At 44.5% G+C, this 15,757-nt stretch overlaps 1 protein-coding gene across 1 annotated transcript in view; it reads right to left on the minus strand.

Annotated features, from left to right (window-relative positions):
• MAPK1 (mitogen-activated protein kinase 1) overlaps positions 1-2,520 on the minus strand; it is a 57,361-nt gene extending 54,841 nt beyond the window's left edge. The window contains exon 1 of the mRNA XM_040416353.1: positions 2,187-2,520. Within this exon, the coding sequence (XP_040272287.1) occupies positions 2,187-2,317 (131 nt within the window). The 5' untranslated portion in view covers positions 2,318-2,520. The remainder of the gene's footprint in view (positions 1-2,186) is intronic.
• Between the last annotated feature and the right edge of the window lie 13,237 nt (positions 2,521-15,757).

Genomic DNA, 15,757 nt, shown 5'->3' on the forward strand with positions numbered 1-15,757 from the left:
CCAACACTGCGCAGCCACTAAATACAATTCCACTGTACAGTACAGTCGGCGTGGCCTGTCCGACTGCAGCAGTACTTGACCGCAGCACAAGCACGCAGTTTACGCTACTTTCGCACTGGCGTTCTGGTTTCCGTTTGTGAGATCCGTTCAGAGATCTCACAAGTGGTCCAAAACAGATCAGTTTTGCCCCAATGCATTTTGAATAGAAAACCATTCGCTCAGAATGCATCAGTTTGGCTCCGCTCCACCTCCACTCTGCTTTGCAGCGTTTTGAGGTCTGCCTGATGAAACTGAACCAAACGGATCCGTGTAAGTGAATGAGGACAGATCCGTTTTCACTGACAATAGAAGACGGATCAGTCTCCCATTGACTTTCAATGGCGTTCAAGACGGATCCGTCTTGGCTATGTTACAGATAATACAAACGGATGCGTTTGTGCAGATCCATGACCGACCCGCACCAAACGCGAGTGTGAAAGTAGCCTTAGCCACACCCTTATAATTTGTACTAATGGCATTATGTGAGTACAGATCATTACAGCTGATGTCAGGCAGAGACACACTGCATTATAAATCATCATAATGCTGTGCGGTCGAGTCCACTATGCACGCTCCCACAGCCACTCCTTATCACTTGATCTCCTGATAGAATTTCTCCTTTGCAGTACAGCGCATCTGTTAATCTGGAATCCTTAGGTCTTGTTCACACATCAGTTATTTCCATCAGTTTTTGAGAGCCAAAACCAGGAGTGGAGGCTACACAGAGATAAGGTATAAGGGAAAGATCTCTCTTCTGTCTTTTTGGTGCACACCTAGTTTTGGCTCACAACCCCTGATGGAAATCACTGACGTGTGAACAAGGCCTAAGGCATTCAAATCTAATGGAACCTGAGACGTACTGTAGGTAGACAGACACTGGTCCAAGTCTCCGATCCTCCTGATGAGGATGTCCCGTACAGACCCGCTGCCCTCCAGGCGCTGCTCATTGGCCCAAGTCTCTAATGTTCAATGAGGCCGATTCCCCAACATTCCTCATGCTGACCTATACTTCAATACATCGGCTTCCCCAAATCAGAGGCGAGGATAATGACGTCACTGTTCTGATCTCAGATCACTGACACATTGGGCCATTCTCTATAGCAATCCCCCAAATGGACGAGGACAGCGGAGGGAATTTCAGAATCACCACAGTTGCGCCAATTACCTGTCAAAAGGGGGTTATCATCACTAGAGCCTACTGGCGGACAATCGGGAAAACCGCACAGAACCTGATCTTTTCCTGGCTCACTCCCATAGCCAATCAGAACAATTGATTAGAGAATTGTAATTTAGAGAGGAAACCTGAGCCAGATCCTCCATAAAGTTCACTAAAATATATCAGCCCTGGGGGCTGTGGCCTCCGCCTTTAAGACGCTCTGTCACCTGGTTCAAGCCTAGCCTACCAGGCACATGGGCTTCAGCCTGTCATCAGCCCTGCAGTAGTACCAGAAGCGACGCTAAATGGCCACCACAACATGGAAATTAGACTGCGTTACGCTTTATTTACGAGGTGTGGTCTAGCCTCCAAAATAACAGCAATAACCCAGTCTAAAAAAGCCTTTACCCACTTAGGCTGAAACACAGCCATCATGACTCCTTAGAAGAGGACGCTCCCATTTCTACCAATGTCCCTTTAAAGGATACAAGTACCTCCAATATCCTGGGTGGGATGTATGGAGCCTCAGTGCTCAGATTGGTCAAAACAAATACAATTAGCAACATTCTAGAAATATTTGTGTCCGATTTCCATAACAGCCGATTGAGTTCCTAGATGACGGAGGAGCACAATGACAGCGCCATAGTACTGAAGGCCATTGCTGCATCCAGATTAGGAGCAGATCCTGCAGAACTATGGGGCCCCCTGCACTGACAGGGAGGCGATCGATACGTCTTATGACAACTGAAGCCCAATGTGAACGCAGGCATCAATCACGTCCGCAGTGACAGGGCTCCCCTGCAGCCATCACGGACAGGGCAGTGCGCCGCAGGGTCCCATCTCCGCCCTCCTCACCCTACGACGAGCAGCGGGCTCCAGCGCTGTGTACTCAGGGAGGGGTAGTCTGGGGAGGGAGTGCAGGCCCCGGGACAGGCGCAGCACGCTGCAGGCTCTCCGAGAGGGGGAGACACACCCGACACACCGCACTTACCACACCATGCCGTAGGCGCCCTCCCCGATGTACGACAGGTTAGTGTATCGCGGGCCCACGTCAAAAGCCTGTCCTCGCACCATTTCAGGTCCCCCTCCGGGGTTCGACGAGGCCCCAGCCGCAGCCGCCATATTTTCTGTCAAGAGAGATTATCTCCTGCTGTCCCCTGCAGGGCTGCCGTTCACTCCCTCCGCCGCCGCGGGTGTTGTCCTGCTTAGGGGCTGAGGGCGAAGTGACGACCAGGACACACTCTGTCGCTCGGTCGGCGGCTGTGTGAGGCGCTGTCTGGCTGACGCCTTCCCGCCCGCTGGGTGTGTGTGGGGAGGGGCATATGGGCGGGGCCACAGAGGCGGAACCTCCCTCACGCTTTGCTGCAGTGGGTGTGGACTAGTAGTTTTGTTTTTGTTTTGTTTTTTTCGTTCAAGCTTTATTAGAATATTTTTCGTGGACATTTTTCCACACCGCCATGGCTAAGGCGCATATAATGGTACTAGCAATGTCTGTAGAGTAAATGACGTGCTCGTATATACTGTCTGCCACACTGCTGGAGGAAGGGTTACCATAGTTGTGAGCAGGAGGTGCTTCCCTCCACAGGCTAGTGCCCTGGCCCTGAAGCATTGGCAGAGGAGGTAGGTAGTGGTATCTGCCCCTTCTGCCCCTACCCCTTTTGGAGTAATAGACCACCTCTTCGTGGACATAACTATGGCAACCAGAACTGTAAACATTACCTCCTAATTAACCCATTCAGGACCAAGCCAGTATTGGTAAGGGTATTTTTCATTTTTCTTCCTCACCTTTGCGGAACCATCACTTTCTTTACAGCCAGCTTTTTTTCTGTGGGGCAAGTTGCAGGCTATAAATTTTTTTATTTTTTTGGGGGGGGGGGAGGGTGAAATAAAAATAAATAATGTTCTGTGGTTGTTTGAGTTTCATTTTAATGGCATTTGTGATGCACCTTTGTGGTATGTACGACTTTTCGGCAGGGGTCAGCAATACCATAGTGCAAAGTACCGTCCCATACGAACCATATACCACAGCGCAGCACAATATATTGCCCGAAAAGCTGTCCCTCTGTGGTGGCCATCAATAGATGCCATTTTCAGTTCTCTCTAATTAAGATTACATTTTTTTTAACCCCTCCAGCCCTATTGTACTATCCATTCTGTATTCAGAATGCTATTATTTTCAGATCATGAGTAAGAACGATAGCGTTCGAAACGCGTAGATCGTGGGGAGCAGTGGGGTTCGCGTGTCACTGTTTGCTGTCTGTACCTGTATTTGGGTGAAGATAATAAAGATCGGGATTCCTTGCACAGAACGTCCTCGAGTGCCGGAGCATTTTTTGATCATCTATTTACCACTGGACTGGCTTGAGTCCGCCCCGTGCACCGCTATATAGGATCGGAAGGTGAGCTGGCTGTAACCTCTTTCTATATATTTTCACTTATAACCAAGTTATAAGGGGAAATAATACAATCTACACAACCTTGAACCCAAACCTGAACTTCAATGAAGAAGTTCGGGTCTGGGTGCCACATTCAGTTTTTTATCACGCGCGTGCAAAACGCATTGGACCCTATCCGGACACGCTCGTCTGCAAGGGGCCTTAAGGGGAAAAAAATTCCTTCCTGACTCCAATCAGGCAATCAGAATAACTCCCTGGATCAGCGACCCCTCTCTAGTAGCTATATCCTGTAATATTATTATGCTCCAGAAATACATCCAGGCCCCTCTTGAATTCCTTTATTGTACTCACCATCACCACCTCCTCAGGCAGAGAGTTCAATAGTCTCACTGCTCTTACCGTAAAGAATCCTTTTCTATGTTTGTGTACAAACCTTCTTTCCTCCAGACGCAGAGGATGTCCCCTCGTCACAGTCACAGTCCTGGGGATAAATAGATGATGGGATAGATCTCTGTACTGACCACTGATATATTTATACATAGTAATTAGATCTCCCCTCAGTCGGCTTTTTTCTAAAGAGAATAACCCTAATGTTGATAATCTTTCAGGGTACTGTAGTTGCTCCATTCCAGTTATTACTTTAGTTGCCCTCCTCTGAACCCTCTCCAGCTCTGCTATGTCTGCCTTGTTCACAGGAGCCCAGAACTGTACACAGTACTCCATGTGTGGTGTGACTAATGATTTGTAAAGTGGTAGGACTATCTTCTCATCACGGGCATCTATGATGCAACCCATTGATGCAACCCATTATTTTATTGAAACATCCAATATTACCAAAACACAAGGAGCTGAATATGTGTGTATAAATAGAATAGCTCACCAAAAAATGAGAAAACACACATATAACGTAACTTCATCCTTTATTAATAAAAAATAAATAAAAAAGAAAGACATACAGCACACAGTATCTGACATAATAAATAAACTAGCAGCAATACAGGAAAGTGCCATGACAAAATACGGTTCCCCCTAACCACAATAGATCAGCACATATGAGTCTCAAAGGAGTGTGCAATCTATGTATGTAACAAAAGACACAAGAAATGTCAAGTATTAGTTCTAACTACACATGGTCCTCCATTATGCTACAAACATACTTACACAAGCCCATAAACTCAATGCCAATAATCATTTGCAAAGGATCCCAACCCAGAGATACCTAAATAGGTGATAATACACACTACAGGCAAGAAAAGGCAATGGAAGGGCAATAAACAGTATTAACAAGTAGCACAATAAGAGAGACATATAAAGACCAAAGGCTCGGGAACACCAACCCCGACGCGCGTTTCGCCTCGCTTCCTCTTGGGGGCGTACCTTACCCATTCAAACACATGCTATTTACACCCCTTATAATTAGATCCTTTGCCCTGTTACCTAATTTTAATGATACCCATCTGTAGACTAGAGGAGGAGCTCTGGTTTATGCTGCCGATAACCATCCTGTTCCCAAAGATGGCCGCCAAATCCCGCAAGACTGGTTACGATCACATACTTGTTCGTGATCGCGTGACTGTACGCGATCACATAATGACTCCAGTCACGTGACCTGCGATATAGAGGTACCCAGCGGCTGATGCATGTTTACGCTCTGCTCATAGGGGGCGGATAAACTACGAGTCCTCCAACAGAGTCTGAGGTGTTCTGAGCTACACAACTCAGGCTCCAAACGCCGCCGACTCCGTAATGATAATGGGCAACTTGCCCATATCCATCCTTTGGGAAGGAATATATATTATATATAAATAGCACACTGGATATTACATTTTTTTAAAAATACCATCTGTACATTGATTAAATCAGTATGCTAATCCTGACATTGCCCCTAAGCACACTGATAGACCCATGATGATATTTCAACCTCAATCACCATATAGGGATAATATTAATCTATATACACTGCTCAAAAAAATAAAGGGAACACAAAAATAACACATCCTAGATCTGAATTAATTAAATATTCTTCTGAAATACTTTCTTTACATAGTTGAATGTGTTGACAACAAAATCACACAAAAATAAAAAAATGGAAATCACATTTTTCAACCCATGGAGGTCTGGATTTGGAGTCACACTCAAAATTAAAGTGGAAAAACACACTACAGGCTGATCCAACTTTGATGTAATGTCCTTAAAACAAGTCAAAATGAGGCTCAGTAGTGTGTGTGGCCTCCACGTGCCTGTATGACCTCCCTACAACGCCTGTGCATGCTCCTGATGAGGTGGCGGACGGTCTCCTGAGGGATCTCCTCCCAGACCTGGACTAAAGCATCTGCCACAGTCTGTGGTGCAACGTGATGTTGGTGGATAGAGCGAGACATGATGTCCCAGATGTGCTCAATTGGATTCAGGTCTGGGGAACGGGCGGGCCAGTCCATAGCATCAATGCCTTCGTCTTGCAGGAACTGCTGACACACTCCAGCCACATGAGGTCTAGCATTGTCTTGCATTAGGAGGAACCCAGGGCCAACCGCACCAGCATATGGTCTCACAAGGGGTCTGAGGATCTCATCTCGGTACCTACGTTCTCCACGGCGTCTCAAGACTCTGTCACGTCTGTCACATGTGCCCAGTGTGAACCTGCTTTCATCTGTGAAGAGCACAGGGCGCCAGTGGCGAATTTGCCAATCTTGGTGTTCTCTGGCAAATGCCAAACGTCCTTTACGGTGTTGGGCTGTAAGCACAACCCCCACCTGTGGACGTCGGGCCCTCATATCACCCTCATGGAGTCTGTTTCTGACCGTTTGAGCAGACACATGCACATTTGTGGCCTGCTGGAGGTCATTTTGCAGGGCTCTGGCAGTGCTCCTCCTGTTCCTCCTTGCACAAAGGCGGAGGTATCGGTCCTGCTGCTGGGTTGTTGCCCTCCTACGGCCTCCTCCACGTCTCCTGATGTACTGGCCTGTCTCCTGGTAGCGCCTCCATGCTCTGGACACTATGCTGACAGACACAGCAAACCTTCTTGCCACAGCTCGCATTGATGTGCCATCCTGGATAAGCTGCACTACCTGAGCCACTTGTGTGGGTTGTAGACTCCGTCTCATGCTACCACTAGAGTGAAAGCACCGCCAGCATTCAAAAGTGACCAAAACATCAGCCAGGAAGCATAGGAACTGAGAAGTGGTCTGTGGTCACCACCTGCAGAACCACTCCTTTATTGGGGGTGTCTTGCTAATTGCCTATAATTTCCACCTGTTGTCTATCCCATTTGCACAACAGCATGTGAAATTGATTGTCACTCAGTGTTGCTTCCTAAGTGGACAGTTTGATTTCACAGAAGTGTGATTGACTTGGAGTTACATTGTGTTGTTTAAGTGTTCCCTTTATTTTTTTGAGCAGTGTATATAAAAAAGGACGTATGTATGTGTGTATGTTCCGCGAAAACTCAAAAACGCATCCATCCATTTGAACGAAACTTGGTATACCCATCCCTTGCTACCTGGAAAGAAATCTTGTGGGGGTCTCAGCTCTCTAGGACGTACCGTTCCTGAGATATTACGCAAAAAATGCATTAGCCAATAGAAGCCTGGTCACATGACCCTTATCAGCCAATAGAAGCTCGCAGGCCATTAACCTCCACATACACAGTCCAGGTTTCCATAACAACCCAGCCATTTTCCTTCACTGCTGTAGGTCAGCTTTAGGCTAGGGCTACACGACGACAATAAGTCGCACGACACATAGGGCACAGCACAACTACAGTGCCACATGCATCCACCTTAGATGAATTTTTTGCGACTGTCGCGTCGCAGCATGTCGCAGTGTGACACCATAGACTATCATCATAAAAATTGTTGAGTGACATTGGTGCGACAAAATGTCGTGCGACACATGTCATCGTGTAGCCCTAGCCTTAAAGGGGCAGGGCCCTGTGGAGGTCACTGTTAAAGGGGCAGGGGCCACTGTTATAGGGGCAGCTGCTGTGGAGGTCACTTTTAAAGGGACGGGCACTGTGGAGGTTACTGTTAAAGGGGTGGGCACTGTGGAGGTCACTGTTAAGGGGGCGGGCACTGTGGAGGTCACTGTTAAGGGGGCGGGCACTGTGGAGGTCACTTAAAGAGGCGGCCACTCTGGAGGTCACTTAAAAGGGCGGGCACTGTGGAGGTCACTGTTAAAGGGATGGGCATTATGGAGCTCACTTAAAGGGGCGGGCACTGTGGAGGTCACTGTTAAAAGGGCGGGTACTGTGGAGGTTACTGTTAAAAAAGGCAGGCACCATGGAGGTCACTGTTAAAGGGGTAGTTAGAACTAATACTTGACATTTTTTGTGTCTTTTGTTACATACATAGATTGCACACTTCTTTGAGACTCATATGTGCTGACCTATTGTGGTTAGGGGGGAACCGTTTTTTGGCATGGCACTTTCCTGTATTGCTGCTAGTTTATTTATTATGTCAGATACTGTGTGCTGTATGTCTTTGCATTAATAAAGGATGAAGTTACATTATATGTGTGTTTTCTCATTTTTGGTGAGCCATTATCTTATTGGACTTGGCAGCAGCTGCCTGACACTGGTTTCTACAGCTTAGTTTGCGGTCCACGAAAATTCCTAGGTCCTTTTCCATGTCAGTGTTAGGCCTCATGCACACGGCCGTGTTCCGCGGCCCAGAGCGGTCCGTGGTAACCCGGCCGGGATTCCTTCTGACAGCAGGAGCGCACGGCGTCATTGGTTGCTATGACGCCGTGCGCTTCATGCCGCCGCTGCTGTACAGTGATACACTGGTATAGATCATGTTAAACCTCATCTGCCACTTTTCTGCCGAAGCCTCCAATCTATCCAGATCCATGTGTAGCAGTATACTGTCCTCTTTAAATTAATTTTTTTACACAGTTTAGTGTCCTCTGCAAAAATTGATATTTTACTGTGCAAGCCTTCTACAAGATCATTAATAAATATATTAAAGAGAATAGAGTACAGTACTGACCCCTGTGGTACCCCACTAGTGACAGTGACCCAATCTGAGTATGTACTGTTAATAACCACCCTCTGTTTTCTATCATTGAGCCAGTTACTTACCCACATACAGACATTTTCTCCCAGTCCGAGCATTCTCATTTTATATACTAACCTTTTATGTGGTACAGTGTCAAATGCTTTGGAGAAGTTCAGATATATGACATCCAGTGATTCGCCGCTGTCAATTCTAGAACCTACCTCCTCATAGAAACTGATTAAATTAGTTTGACATGACCGATCTTTCATTAAACCACGCTCATAGAGCGTTATTCACTTATTTTCATTGAGGTACTCCAAGATAGCATCTCTTAGAAAATTTTCAAGCAGTGTACCGACGACAGATGTTAAACTTACCGGCCTATAGCTTCCAGGCTATTCAAATTTTGAATATTGGCAGCACATTTGCTATGTAACAATACTGTGGAACACTCCCTATCAGTATAGAGTCCTTAAATATCAGAAATAAGGGTCTGGCTATGACATTACTTAATTCTCTTAGAATACAGGGGTCCTGGTGATTTGTCTATTTTAATCTTTTTAAGATGCTGCTGTACTTCTTCCTGGGTCAGACAGTGCACTTTTAATTACTTTAATTACTTTTACATTCTGCATTTCATCTGACAGTTTATTTTCCTCAGTAAATACAGTGGAGAAAAAAATATTTAATAGTTTTTGCATTTTCCTCATCTTAGGGTTATTTTTACTCTCTTTGGCAATTAATCTCTCTGTCTCCAGTTTGGCTGCTCTTATTTGTCTTTTACATATTCTATTTTTTTTACTTAAAGTTTTTCAATGCTTCCTTGCTACCGTGTTTTAGTGATTTAAATACTTTCTTGTAGTTATTTATTGCTTCCTTTACATTTTATTTATCTTTTTTTTTTCTTATTCCTCACCCTTTTATAAGGTATGTACCTTTCACAATTACAGTTTAAGATGCTTTTAAAAATATCACATTTTGTCCCAGTTAGTTAGGCCAATGGCCTTTCTTAGCTGTCAAATTTAGCTTTTTTGAAGTTTGGTATGTTTGTGCTTCCCTGTAGAAACAATCTTTTGAATGACAATTGGAAGGTTATTACTTTATGGTCACTATTTCCCAGGTGTCCCCCAACCTGCACGTCTGTTGTTCTGTCAGGTGTATTGGTTAATACTAAGTCCAGTATGGCCATCCCTCCAGTCGGGTCCTGAACCAGTTGGGAGAGGTAATTGTCTTTGGTTATTGCCAAGACCCTTTTTCCTTTATGAGATCTACAAGTTTCAGTTTCCCAGTCTATATCTGGGTAGTTGAAGTCCCCGATAATAAGACCTCATTATGATTTGCCTCCTCATCTATCTCCTTTATTTGTACATTTCCTGTGGACTTTGGTATATTAGGTGGCTTATAACAAATTGCTATCAGTATTTTATTATTGTTTTTGCCTCCATGCATTTTTACCCACAGTGACTCCACATATTCATGTCCCTCACTTATATCTTCCCGGACTGTCGGCTTTAGATAGGACTTTTGACGATCCTTTCTAAATAGACTAACCCTGTACATTAGCCCAGTCATAGCTATCATCCTGCCATGTCTCAGTTATTCCCACTATGTCATAGTCCTCCTCACACATTACTACTTCCAGTTCACCAGTTTTATTAATCAGGCTTCTGGCATTAGTATACATACAATTAAGAGATTTTCTGTGTATTTTTTACCTCTTTCCTATACCAGTTCTTGAGCTACTTGTTAACCTCCCTAATCTCCAGCTGCCTTTCTAGTGTGGCACGTGGTACAGGTAGTATTTTGGAAAACACTACCTTTGAGATCCTTGCCTTAGCTTGGGTCCTTTCAGATATTATAGGGCTAGTTGCATACTAGCATCAGAGATCCAGCAGGCTGTTCCGGCAGGAAACGGCCTGCTGGACCTCTGTGCACTCCAGCATTGCCGGAGGTTTGTAAGGCTCCGTTTGGCTCCTTTCATTATAATGGGGACCTACGGAGATCCGACTGCATTCCAGCAAATATGCCGATAATCACCCGGCAGAAAACTGCTGCGCGCGGAACAGCCTGCCAGACCTCTGACGCTAGTCTGCAACAACCCGTTAATGAGGTTATAAACTCTGATACAAAGTCTTCTCACCCGAGGGCAGGTCCAACAGATATGCCATACGTCATCCCTAAAGCAGTGGGCAGAGTAGCCCGGTACAGAGTGGGCTATTCTGGATGGAACTTGATACCAGCAGAATAACACTTTATACAATGTCTCTAACATTAAGGTGTTTTGGGCACTTTTACCTGTGGAATAGCAACTTTGTTTCCAATGGTCATCAGTTAAGGTTCAGTCCAAGGTGGGTGGTATACATTTCTGTGATGAGACCTTTTAGCATGTGGGTTGCATTTTTGAGAAGGGATTCAATCAAATGTTTTAGTTGGAGGTAACAAAAGGCTTCTGTGGATGGTAGCTCAAATCTGCTTTGTAAGGAAGAGAATGTAGCTACACCATCAAAGGAAATTACATCTTTTATTATTTTATCCCAGTAGGTCTCCATTTTGTACAGAGTCATAGTAGGATGTCATAGATGTGGGGGCTTTTTTGTGCTGCCTGATGAAAGGTCGGAACTAGTGATGAGCGAATCAGTTCACCAGGTAGCGGTGCATGAACAGTCGCTGCTCCTGAAGCAAAGCCTCTGCACTTGCACTGCTGCACAGAGTGGCGGTGCAGGTGTGAAATTGTCAGCCAATCTTCGTCAGCAGCGTGGCTAGACCCTCACAGATGAAAAACTCTTTTTGATGAACTAATCGATTCACTCATCTCTAATGGGAAGTTTTCCTGACACCATACTCTCCTGGGAAAGAGGGCGATCTCCTCAGTCCATTTTGGCTTTGGAGCATTTCAAACATGACATAGCAAGTACTCCTTCGCTGCAGTGATATATTCAGAATTGAAATAGTCAGTACAAGGAGCCTTGTTTACAAGGAGACATCTGGGCTTGCATTTCCCCACAATACTTTTTATTGTCCATGGACACGTCATGATCACTTTTTTAAGGTATATGTATGCCTTTGCATAATTTTTATTTTATTTTACATCTTAAAATAATTTTAAATTGTATCTTTTATTACACCAAATTATTGTCATCTTGCCGGTTTAAATATTTTTAAAAAAATCCTGTGCGGTAAACACTGTAACCTTGTCCCCCCCAAATTTTTTAATAAAACAAGTCGTACATACCACAAAAGTTGTGCCATTCCTCAAAAAAAAATACAGCTCTCTAGACCAAAATATAAAAAAGTTATGACTGTGAGAAAATGGTAATGGTAAGGTTTTTATTTCTGTTTAAAGTAATTAAACAAAACAAAAACTATACAAGTTTGGTATCACTGTAATAATATTGAGCTGCAGAATAAGGACGTCATGTCATTTTTAGCGCACAGTGAACGCCGTGCTGTCACAACCCCAAAAACCTTGACGGAATTGTGGGTTTTTTCAATTTTACCCCACGAAGAATTTTTTCCAGTTTTCCAATACAATACATGGTAAATTAAATGGTGGCATTATAAAATGCATCTTGTCCCACAAAAAATAAGCCCCCATATGGCTATGTGAACAGAGAAATAAAAAAGTTATGGTTCTTGGAACGTGGGGAGGAAAAATGAAAAATAAAAAATGCAAAAATGAAAACAGGCCCGGTCTTTAAGTGGTTAAGCATTATGTTAGACATAGTTGTCTCTGGACTCATGCACATGACCTTGTGGCTGCGGACACATGTACTTGAATGGTGTCCACGATCTGCATCTGATGGTCCGCTGTAGTACTTCCATGCGCTTCTGATCCGTGCCTCTGTTTAACACCGCACCGTATCTTCCGGATTGCGAACTCATTCAAGTGTATGAGTCCGCATCTGTTATATGGTGCACACATGGCCGGTGCCTGTATATTGCGGACCCGCTGTTTGCGGGCCGCAATACGGGCATGGACCTGCTACGGTAGTGTGCATATGGCCTAAACCAGATTCATCTGCCAGACACTGTGACCTTCTGCACTTGGGTATCCCACTTTTTTTAGTTTGCGTGGTCTACCGCTATGCTGTTACTCCTTTCTACTTATAATAATAATAATAGCTCTCACAGCTGACCAGGTCAGATCAGAAATTTCATGAACTGACTTCTGGCAAAACTGGCATCCCATTACAGTGCATCATTTAAAGTTATTGATCTCTTTGGTATGTCCTATACTACCACCAATGTTTTGTAATGGAGAGTGTATTGCTGTGATCTTGATTTCATGCATTTATGCATGGGTTTGCAATGGGTGTGTTATAAGCAGCAGGGATTTTCCTGTTGTCTCGTCTTCTCCTGTTTACTAGTGTTGTTCAAGGCAGTTGTTATTTAACTACCTTAAACTGCCATTAACCTGGGTCCGCTGACCACCTTTCTCAGTTTGGTTCGTTTATGGAAAGGTTTATGATTAGTTACCCTTCCGTGAAGTTGCTGTGAACAAGAACCTGTAGGGTCAGAGACAGATAGGTGTAAATGAACTGCGCTTTACAGTAATGTTAATGGAATTCTAATAAACCGACATCGATTTTGCTACAAGCACTCAATCTAGTTGGACTTTGAGACTGTTTACCACCATTCACAGAGGCAACAGTTGCAAGAAAAAAAGCTGAACATAACTGTCACCTGAGGGAGTCAAAATGTGCAGACCAACAAAAAATCGAATGCCTATAGCCAGCTAAAAAGCCTGGAGTACATGTTCTCTGTCTTTCATTCAATTACCTGACAACTTTGACAACTTTTCACAAATTTTCTTGGTTGAGACTCCTGTGAGCATTTTCACAAATACTCCAAATCAGTGTTCCTCAACTCCAGTCCCCAGGGCCCACCTGTCAGTCATGATTTGAGAATGTCCCACAGATTTGAGAATATGCCACAGAACGAATACCTGTGGTAAGTCCTAAAGCAGGGATGCCCAACCTGTGACCCTCCAGGGCTGTTGCAAAACTACAACACCCAGCATGCCTGGACAGCCTACCGATATCAGGGCATGTTGGGAATGGTAGTTTTGCAACAGCTGGAAGGCTGAAGGTTGGGCATCCATGTCCTAAAGCATTGACACTAACTATATCACCTGCTTAATATAAGAAAATCCTGAAACATGACTGGCAGGTGGGCCCTGAGGACTGGAGTTGAAGAACATAGCTCTAAATTACAAACTCAGCAGAGACAGCTCCATATACTTTATGAAGTAACATATTTCAGTGATGTGTCAGTTATGAGCTAAAGGTAAGTGGATGCCGTGAACCAGCTTTATAATTATTACAGCTCGGGCTCGGGAAACAGTCAGGACTGCCTGAGAAGATTCATGGATATTTAGGAGCTCCTGCTCTTCCCACCTACTTGCTCATGATTGGTAGTTTTCTTTTTATGAGAGAACTGGTAATCTTCAGGATCATGGATACCTGTGACTCTTGTCAGGCATCTGTGACTTTTCTCCAGGCTCATAAGTGGCAGATCGCTGAAATCAGCGGGGGTCATTTATTATTACCCCCTACACCAGAAACTAGCTTTAAAAAGTTGCAAGCCTTTGGTTTACTGCACAGAAAGTTAGGCACATGTGGCATTTGTATGCCACCCTTGCCACTTTCTGAAAAGGGAGTGTGGTGAGGGTGAGATAGGGGCATGATGTGGGAGGGGCCATCAGCCCTGACTCATTTACTGTCATCTATGCCAGCTTATGGTCATAAATGAGGGCTGAAATCTACTCCAGCCAGGATTAGATATCCGTCTAGGTGCACAGATTGCCAGAGGATGTGCTGAACTAATGACGAGGCCTTCATCTAATCATAAATTAAGTGCATCCTGCTGGCGCTGGTCTTTGATAAATGACCGCGGTGTGTCTTTCTCTACATTATGGTGTCTTCAGTGATTGGAACATGAAGTTGATGACAGGTTCCCTTTAAGCCTTCCATCAGAGGTATAGGTCGGGAAAGGCATACATTGGCATGTTGCCCATTGAATATCATTGTAAAATAATATACATGTGATATCCATTTTTTTGATGTCTCAAACCAAAATACGAATGCAGGTCACTGTGTGCAATTCGCAAAAAATGTGGATCAGACATAGGTGCAAAATACAGCCATGTGCATGAGCCCTAAATATCCACTTTTTGACACCATACCGGTAGTAGGCCCAACATTCTCTGCTGATTCTAGAATATATCATTATAATAATATATATTGTGTTTTAAGAGCAGGACTGGCACTAGTCGCATTGCACTTCTGACATGTCTCAGATGCATGCAGGAAGATCAGATTAGTGAAGTTTGTGGTCTTGGAGCCACCACTGATCTCCAGAATGAAAGGGCTCCGTGGCACTAATCATAGATTTTTTTTATACTGAATTTGACACCGCATTCTAAGGAAGCCACCATTGAAGTCAGTTTCCTTTGCAAATCAGCAGTAAGCGCACACATCTCAACAAGTGAGGCATTCTAGGAAATGACATAAAGCTGTGACTCACTTTCAGCTTCCTAGCAATTTGCAACACATTTATCCCTAGAGTCCACAAACAGCATTATCAAAGTGTATCCAGTGCTGAAACACATCATAACCTGCATCATATCAGATGTTTTCAAATTATACTGTAGTACTAACAGGCCTTGAGACACAACTTGAATAATAATTGAGTCAGCATTTTATCTGCTGACCGCTTTGCCCCTCATCAGTGCAGAGCAGAGAGTACTGGCTTTATCTGGGTGAGAGGCCTAGGTTAGGATTCGGGGGGCATTATATCTCCTTATGGAGAGCGCCTTAATCGGTGTGAGGAGACTTATAGGCCATACATGCTCCTCTGGAATTCTGGAAAGGAGAGATGCAAATGAGCTCTTAACAAGCTCTACCTCTGATGCCACCAGATGTAAGGCAGCTATCCTATAAGTCAGTGTTCAACCCTTTAAATGGGCCTTGAGACATGACTCAGATATTAAATAAGTCAGCACCTCATCTGCAGACAACAGGGTGACGAGCAGAAAGTACGGGCTTAACTGGATGAGAGGCCTAGGTCAGGATTTGGGGGAAACTATATCTCCTTATGGAAAGCACCTAAACGACGCGAGGAGTCTTATAGGACAGACAGCGCTCCTCTGGATTTCTGAGAAGAGGGTATGC

Source organism: Bufo bufo, chromosome 2, assembly GCF_905171765.1.
Source record: "Bufo bufo chromosome 2, aBufBuf1.1, whole genome shotgun sequence".
Classification (NCBI taxonomy): domain Eukaryota; kingdom Metazoa; phylum Chordata; class Amphibia; order Anura; family Bufonidae; genus Bufo; species Bufo bufo.